At 34.1% G+C, this 9,652-nt stretch overlaps 1 protein-coding gene across 1 annotated transcript; it reads right to left on the bottom strand.

Annotated features, from left to right (window-relative positions):
• Positions 1-311: 311 nt before the first annotated feature.
• On the bottom strand, positions 312-1,241 carry LOC101987560 (olfactory receptor 4L1-like). The gene has a single exon (XM_005367711.1). The coding sequence runs from the start codon at positions 1,239-1,241 to the stop codon at positions 312-314; it is 930 nt and encodes a 309-aa protein (XP_005367768.1).
• Between the last annotated feature and the right edge of the window lie 8,411 nt (positions 1,242-9,652).

Genomic DNA, 9,652 nt, shown 5'->3' with positions numbered 1-9,652 from the left:
AATAGTACCATACATATTGTAAGGATATGCATTCAGTGTACCATAATTTATATTATATCTCCTGTTTTAATAAATGTGTTCACTAGATTTAATAATGCAATAAGAAAAATTCTCATTATTGAAAAATATTTGAAATAAAAATGATGAAAAATAATATTAAACAATCACTACTAATATATTACTATCAAATTCTCTTTATTAGGGTATGGTGCAAACATAAAGGTAAAGCAGTACATTATCCGTAGTCATTAATTTATCAAATTATGACAATCAAAGGCTCTGTCAATCATTTACAACTCAATATATATGTTCTACATAAAGCTAACTTGTTGGATCCATAATTTTCTCATAGCTTTCTTCATTTCCAGATTTCTCAGTGTGTAAATAACAGGATTCAGTACAGGAGTGATAACAGTATAAAATACAGCAAGCACCTTATTGCTTGTAAAACTACCAAATGGCCAGGCATAGATGAAGATACAGGGTCCAAAGAACAGAGTGACCACCATTATGTGGGCAGACAATGTGGACAGAGCTTTGGAAAGCCTGCCGGGTGATTTGTGCTTTACAGTGACCAGAATGACAATGTAAGAAAAGAGCAAGAGGATGAAACAGATAAAAGACAGCAGCCCACTGTCAGCAATGACAAATAACTCCAGAGTCTTTGTTTCAATACAAGCAAGCTTGATTACCATGGGGAGATCACAAAATATGTTATTTACAATATTGTGGCCACAGAAAGGCAGATTCACTATCAATACCATCTGACTCATAGTGTGTATGAAACCAATTGTCCAGGAAAGTAATACAGATGATTGCAGCAACCTGTGACTCATAATTGTCCTGTAGTGCAGGGGTTTGCATATGGCCACGTATCTATCAAAGGCCATGACTATCAAAAGTGTCATTTCAGCACCCCCGAAGAGGTGCATGAAGAACATCTGGGCCATGCATCCCCATAGAGAGATGCTCTTGTGTTCTGCAAGCAAGTCTCTGATCATCTTGGGGGTTGTGACGGTGGTAATACACATGTCCAGAAAGGAAAGGTTTCCAAGAAGAAAGTACATGGGAGAACGAAGGGTAGAATTAGCTGCCACTGTGGCTATAATGAGAATGTTGCCCACCACAGTTGCACCATAGATCAAAGAAAATGTCACAAAGAAGAAAATCTGAAGTTGCCAATCTCCAGAAAATCCCACTAAAATAAATTCTGTCACAGACGATCCGTTTTCATAATCCATTAATTCAATCAGAAAGCTTCTGGAAGTTCTTTCAATACAAGAAGATAGAAAACAAAAGCAAGCTATAGTTACTGTTAGTATGTTAGTATGTTTATATTTTTTGCTATCTGTTAATAATATCAATTGATGATTTGAAAGCATACAATGTTATCAAATGATATATTTTGGTAAATCATTTTCTCATACATTTATTCACATTCAAATGAAAATAAAGATTATATGGTAATAGCTGTTTATTTTGTCTCTAATATATCAGTCTTATTTCACTGGGTTCCTCACAGTTAGGTGATTCAAATATAGAAATATGCAGAATTGTACCAGTAAATACATTGATCTGTATTTCTGAAGAGATCAACAAAGATTATTTAGTGTTGTTCTAACAAAGATGCAGGTTAGAATTCAATTTGTACAAGGAAACCAATCTTCAAATTCATTAATATAATTTTTCCTTTTAATATTTTTTGATATTTTATGAAAATCTTAATAATATCTCAGACTCAGATTGTTTTACACTTTTATTTTGAAATACTTCATTGCAAAAACACAAAGAAGGACTGTTGTGGAAAATGTATGTTTACATATTCTGGTTTAGAGCAAATAACAAGGTGTCACAGTTTTCATGTATAAATTCTGCTTATATTACAATGTTAAAAGTTATAACATCTTAACTTGGCATTCTAGGTATCATTCATAATTTTTTGAGTAATATGTTTTTAATTACAGTAGAGTGTTTGTAAGTGTTAGAATTATTCTAAATATTTAATGGACATTTGAGGAGTTTAGTGCTCATAACAAACACATGATGCAAGAGAATTTTTGTTGCCGTGCATATATAAGGAAGCTGTGAAGTACAAGAGTATTATTGTTGCCGTGTATATATAAGGAAGCTGTGAAGCACAAGAGTATTATTGTTGCCGTGCATATATACAGAAGCTGTGAAGCACAAGGGTATTGTTGTTGCCATGTATATATAAGGAAGCTGTGAAGCACAAGGGTATTATTGTTGCCGTGTATATATAAGGAAGCTGTGAAGCACAATGTGTTGACATTTACAATTACATAGCTATCATGAATGAATACTAGTGATTAAACAAACCAACCAGATAACAGAATCTTGGTTGATGCCAACATACCTCATGCCACCAGAATGGAAAGAATGAATATATCTTATTATCAAATTGATAAATATTCTTAGACCTCATATGTCTCATATGAATTTCTAACAAAATACAATTCAACAACAAATAAATGTCTTAAAAATATTATTAACTATCACCGTTCTTATGTAACCAAAATCTATTATACAGAGAGCTTATAATCTAGAAATACATGACATTAAAGGAAATAAGCTATATGAGAAAAGCCTCAACTTAGTGCATGACTTGTGCAAAAACAAAATTAAGATTGTCTCCATGTGACACCTTTAAAACTGAAATAAAGTTTATGTCCAGTAAACCAAAAAGTTTGTGATATGGGTAACCTATGAATATCTATAAAATGAGATGTGTTAAGTACATCTTTATAGTACTATCCCATTGCTTGAATTTAAATACATTTCCCTTGAGGGCAACCAAAAGCATGTTGTAGATGAAATTTATTATATCTTTTTATATTATTTCAAGCTTTTGTTGGGTTACATACTTTTGACTGCCTTGTTTATTTGGAAACTTGCTAGACTAGTTTTTTTACTCTAGAGAATATTCATGATAACAATCTTAAATTACTTACATTTTCTCCTTTCATTTGAATGTAAAACATCCTATGCTTCTCATCTTTATCCAATGATTACTGCTTTTTCCCCATTTATGGTCTAACAATTATTTTTACAGAGATTTTATAAATATCTGATGAAGAACAAAATGTCATCCTCTATTTCCTTCTCAAATTGTGAATATACACAAACATTTATGTACTCTTTAAACCACATGAATCTTAAAAAGAACAATAGCCCTAGTACTTAATTTTCAATTGTAGTCTAACTTTTGAATGATGATATAAAATTACTTATATTCATCCTTATTATTCTTTAACAAACGAATCCCAATTTTTCTTTGCCGTATAGCCTTGAGAGCATATTTTCTTTCAATTTTTCACAGTAATTGTTAGTTTTAGCTTACTATTAAGTGGTGTTGTTAGCTCTCAGTTCAAGAATTTAATGTCTCAAAGACTAAAACCTTTCTTCTAGGCAACATAATTTATTAAAATACCGTTTTATTCATAATGAACTTAATAAATTTGTTTTCTACAATATTTTCACTTACCTTTACTAACAAACAGTATGAAGATCATGATATTCGAGGTAGTATATAAATTGAACCTACACTCTTATTTCCTTTAATGGACTGCATATCATTCTGGAGAGTATCTGTACTTCCTTTAAAAATGTGGACCAATTACTGTGCAGACAGATTTTGAGAGTACTGGGAATGCAAACCACAGTGGGAATTGTTAGAAATGAGGCTATTGTGTCTTTAGCATGACCAAGAGAGATTCTTGCATTTAATTCTTGACCTTGTAATTAGCTCTGTTTCTGCATGAATGTTGCCTTCACTGTAACAATCATAAAATTCTTGGTATACTTGTGATGCTATAATAAGCTTACAATGACTTTGTTGAATGGAAGTCCCATTTTCTTGTCTTACTTCAAATCATTTTGTTATTTTTCAATGAATATTTATTAAATAATTTTGAATATATTTTCAAAATATTATATATATGTGTGTGTGTGTGTGTGTGTGTGTGTGTGTGTGTGTGTGTGTGTGTTAAATTGCAGATCAGGGAGGAAATGGAAGATTTGGAAGATTAAAAAATGTTTAGTATTACTGGAGGAAATATACCAATCTGAAGTTAGAGTACAGTGCTCTCATAATGAAAATGGTATGGTATTGGCACAAAAGCAGACACACATATCAATGGAAAATAATAGAATATGCAGATTAGAAGTAATTCATTTACAGCCACTTTTTTAAATTAAGAAGACTCCTAAAATACTGCACATTTTTTGAAGGAAAGACATTATGTTTAACAAATGATATTGGGAACACCAGATGTGGACATGCAGAAAAGTAAAACTATGTTTATCCCTTACCCCACACATGTTAGCTCAAAATAGATCAAGGACATCAATATAAGACTGTGCACTTTAAATTTCCTAGAAGAAATTTTAATTAATGCATGCAAACATATAAGTGGAAATGAGCATTTTCTGCACTCTGGAGTGGTAGAGGAGCTTTAGGAAGTGCAAACGTGCTGAAGGAGGTACATTACTGGGCTTTGAAGTAACAAGTCTTTCTCTACATCCAATTCACTCTCTCTACTTCTTGCTTATCTTTGAAAATGTGGTCTCAGTTTCTTGCTCAGACACAAAGTCTTCTGGTTTTATTTTGTTTTGTTTTTTACCTTGCCTCCCCACTCTGATGGACTTTCATCCCTCTGAAGCCCTTAACCCAGATAAGCTCTGTTTTTCTATAAGTTACCTCAGTTAGGGCTTTTTATCAACTAGCAGAAAGTTGCTGAGTGCAATGTCATTTTTTATTCAAAAAAAAGGTCAACTGTTTTTTGCTGCAGTTTTGAAGATCATTAGTATTCAGAATTAGTAGAGAAAGTTGTCTATTCATCTCATTTTGTTTATTTTGGGGTATGTTCTCAGGTGTCTTTTGTTTAACTATTCTGGCATTATTTATTTGTTTCCTGTAATCTCTTGGCTGTTTTTAGGATCCCTTCATATTGAAGTATTGCTTCTCATAACCTCTAGAGAGCTAATTTTGTAGCTATAACTTCCTTTTGTCTGCTTTTACCTTAGGTGATTTTCATTTCTTCTTAATATTATTAAATAGCTGTGTTGGGTAGAGTCAGTTGGACAGCTGTCTCTGGGATTTGGAGAGCATCTTTGAAGGCACTTACGTCTCTAAAGGCTTCTGTGAAATAATCTTTTCTTATTCTTTCTTGAAAAAAGTATATATTCACATTTATTTTTAATTGAAATATAATTGTATCATATCTCTAATTCTACTTTATCCCTCTCACACCTTTCATGTACTTCTCTCACTCCATTATAAAATCATGGCGTCTTTGTAAAAACGAATTATTGCACATGTGTATAGTTGCACAAATCTGTGGATACAACCTGTTAGTACTTTTAGTATAGGGTGTATTTATGATTTCTTGTATAATTATCTGGCTTCTAATAATCAGTTATGACTGATGGGCCTGTATTTATTAATGTATTTCACTTTTTTGTCTGGCTGTTTCCAATACTCTATATTCTATTATTCATATAGTTTTAACTAGATTAGGCCATGGAGAAATTTTTGATGGTCTCATCTGTTTTGTATTTGGTAGATCTCACATATATTTTCTCAAACAACTCAGTTGGGGTTATCTTTTTCTAGATTTGGAAATTTTTCTTTCTAGTACTTTACTGAAGACAAACTTTGTGACCCCTGTTATGGTATTCCTTCCATTCTCTAAAATCATAGTTCAGAGGTAAGTTCTTTCAATGGTGTCACAAACTGCCTTGTACTTTTCATACTTTTGAAAATGTATCAGTAATATTTTCTGAATGACATAATTTCCCTATGTTGTCTTCCATCGCTAGCTTTATATTTCTACATATTTATTCTATGGGTGAAACCTTCCTCTGATGTTGTAACTAGCTTATTCAGTTTTCCATTTCCAAGATAGTTGCAGTTTGTATTTTCTTAAAAAGTTCAAAATATATTTACATGTCTTGCATTGACTTAATTATTTTATTTATGTCCTTGTGTTTTCTTTATTAAATTGTTTGAACATACTCATAATGATTCTTCTGAATTCATTGTTTGCTTGAACCATTGTCAACAGAGGCCATTACAATGGGAATTTTATATTTTGACAGGAGCTGTAGTATTTTTGGTGTTTCTTTTTGTGCCTAGAAATAAGCAGAATCACATTTATTTATGTTTTATTTATTTTTGTTTTTGAGACAGAATTTCTCTTTTTAAACAACCATAGCTGTCCTAGAACTAGCTCTGTTTACAAGATTGGCCCTGAATCTACAGAGATCTGCCTGCCTCTGTCTTTGCCTCTGCCTCCTGAGTTCTGCCACCACCAGGCAGAATCATATATCTTTAAAATGTAAGCATAAAGTAACTAAAAAATATTAAGAAAAAAAACCTCACTGAAAGGTGTGGCACATGCCTCTAATCCCAACATTTGGGAGGCAGAGGCAGGAGGATCTCTGTCAGTTTGAGCCTAGTGAGAAGAGCTAGTTCCATAGCAGGAGCCCAAAGCTACAGAGAAACAGTTTTGAAAAATCAAAAACAGAAAAACAAGCAAAAAAATCCTCAGTACCTTATTGACGTTGGTCACATTTTAAGAACACAAACAACCAGCAGAACTAATAGCTTCTGAAATGTTCAGAATAAATATGCATTAGTTAATTTTCTGTGCTTTAAACTTATAAAAAACTTATAAAAGAAAACATTTGATTCCTGTCTCTCCAGATTACTCTTCAACCTGCTGTAGCTATCCTGTAGAAGACCACTTCCCATTCTGACTTCATTACCTGGTGTCTATCTTGTTGCTGATCCTGGGTCACCCTAGCCCTTTCTCACCATTCATCAATTGTAACATCTGTGCTACTACATGTACTATGGTACTATGCCTATAGCATACCACCTACACTACAGGATGGTTGGCGAGCTGGACAAAGGGCTAGAGATTGAAACACACAGAGACAGACACGGGTCATCCTTGAGTCAAGAATGCCAACTTTATTGTGTTCCAGGGCAGGCTACACAGGGTCTCTCTAACCCATGATCATGCCACCATACTCAGCTTCAAGCCCAACAGAAATCACTCCCTGTCTTGTGCTCAGAGCTCTGCAAGGAAAGGAAAACAAGTTGTTTTTCTCAGAGCAGCTGCAAGCATAACAAGTTGTTTACTCTAGCATGAAAGGAGGTCACAGGAAACCCAGGGTCTGTCACTTATTCCAACACATCTTCATCCCTTTAGTTCATTGGCTCATCTTCAGAAGCACATTCTACTAGGTATATTGGTGGCCACTCTAGGCTAGACTGCATGCAGTCAATTTTCACTATCCTTCCTTTTCTTTATTCTGATCTCTCTAGAATTAATATTAGTCCTGCTGCAGTGAGTAAATCAGGGACACTATGAGAAGACAAAACCTATAAATAGTGTGTATAGAGGAAGGAAAAGAAAAGCAGTTCATAAACACAGATTATATGTTTTAAAAGCCATAAAAGAAAAATTTCTCAGTCTAAAGAAATAAATACCTGTCACAGTACAAGTAAAGTACAAAACATCAAATAAACTGGATAAGAAAAGAAATTCCCCTTGAGGGCAAGGGTAAAAAAAAAGGAAAAAGAAATTGCCCTTGATATATTATAACCAAAGCACTCACTGTAAAAAGCAAAAAAGGGATACTGAAAACTACAAATAGAAAAGACCAAGTAACATATATTAATATAACACTTAGCTTTTTAATTAAGTCTATAAAAGCCAGAAATCCCAGAAGATATAGTCTACTAACTATGAGAAAACATAAACACTAGTTGAGGTTATTATGCCCACCAAAACCATCAATCACAATTGGCAGAGAATGAAAGATATTTCATGACAAAAACAAATTTAAGAAATAGCTACCAATCCATCTGTAGAAAAAGGCACTAGAAGGAAGCCATAAGTCTGAAGAGGTTCACTTCAACTAACAGGTCAAAGGAACAAATAATCTGAGAACCATAAATCAAAAGGGGGAATACTCACAAAATAGCAATAAAATGCAGGAATCAATAAGCACTATCACTAAGAACTCTAAATAGTGATGTTCTCAATTTCTCAATGAAAGACATGGACTACCAGATTGTATTTAAAAAAAAAGCTTGATCTCTCACTGCATCCAAGATACACATTTCTTCAGTATGAATCAACGTCACTTGAAAGAAAAATTATAGAGAAATTCACCCTAGGGTAAAATTATAGAGAAAGATATTATAAGCAAATAGATACAAGAAGGAAGATATAATAGCTATACAAAGCATAGCTATTATAACATCTGGCAAAATAGCCTTTAAACCAAAACTAATAAGAAGAGATGGAGAAAGACACTACATACTCTTTAACAGAATAAGCCACCACCCAAAGAATATTACAAACATAAATATTAAAGAGCCAAACATATGTGTGCCCAAGTTAATAAAAATTAATAAAAAACAGTATCATAGATAAGAATCACATATTGAACTCAATATGAGTATGAGTTCAATACTCTATTTTCAAAAATAGACATGTCATCAAGACAAACACAAAACAGAAAAACGCTGGAGTTAAATAACTACATAAATTAAATATCAAACATGTGGAGAACATTACATCCAATACTATATTTTCTTTCTCAGAAACTCAAAAACTTTCTCTAGAACAGTTCCTGCTATTGCACTGAGGCTACCCACCCAGAGGGATGAGTGTGCACCCGCCCGGCCAGAGGGGAGTGCAGGGCACCTCTAGCTCCTGCTGCAGGGCCTTCTTAGTTCCACATGACCCTCCCCTATCCCTCCAAGTTTGCCCATTTGTCTGTGGGGTCCTGTGTTCCTGTTCTGAGGACAACCTTTCATACTGGTGTGTGGGTGCCATCACAGGGTGGGGCAGAATATCCGGGAAAGTAGCACTGGCGCCTTCAGCTCCTGCTGCAGAGGCTTCTTTGTTCCACACATCCCACCTACCCCCCCTCAATCCTGCACTATTGTCTGCAAGGTCCTTGGCCCAGGAACAGTGCCTACTCTTGCACTGAGGTTATCCACCCAGAGGGGAACAGTTCCTGTTCCTGCACTGAGCAGATCCACCCAGAGTTAGTCACAGCATAGATTGGACCAATATGCCAAGACTCTCCTGGCTGCATTTGAAGGAAGAGATGGGCAGGCCCCAATGCAAGAATTCCTCCAACAACTTGAAAGACAACATGACAACACCAGATATCAGGGATCACGCAACAAGAAGACTTGAACACCCTATTCCAGAAGAAATAGAAGAAATCAACTTTAAATGTAACATTATGAAAATAATAGAGGACCTTAAACAGGATATGGAAAAACTGCTGTAAAGAAATCGAGAAGAAAACAAAAAAGTAGAAGAAATGAATAAATCTCTCAAAGATACCCCAAACAAACCAAGATAAAGCAATAAAACTGGTAATGGAAGCAGTTCAAGACATGAAAAATGAAATGGAAGTAATGAAGAAAACAAAAACCAAGGGAAGGATGGATATGGATAATCTGGGTAATCGATCAGGAACTACAAAGATAAGCATAACCAACAGAATACAGGAGATAGAAGAAAGAATTTCAGACACCGAAGATACTATAGAGGAAATAAACTCATTGATTAAAGAAAACAACAAATTTAACAAATTATTA

Source organism: Microtus ochrogaster, unplaced genomic scaffold (genome assembly GCF_000317375.1).
Source record: "Microtus ochrogaster isolate Prairie Vole_2 unplaced genomic scaffold, MicOch1.0 UNK21, whole genome shotgun sequence".
Classification (NCBI taxonomy): domain Eukaryota; kingdom Metazoa; phylum Chordata; class Mammalia; order Rodentia; family Cricetidae; genus Microtus; species Microtus ochrogaster.
Note: the sequence above shows the minus strand (reverse complement) of the source record. Positions and strands in the feature narration are given on the sequence as shown.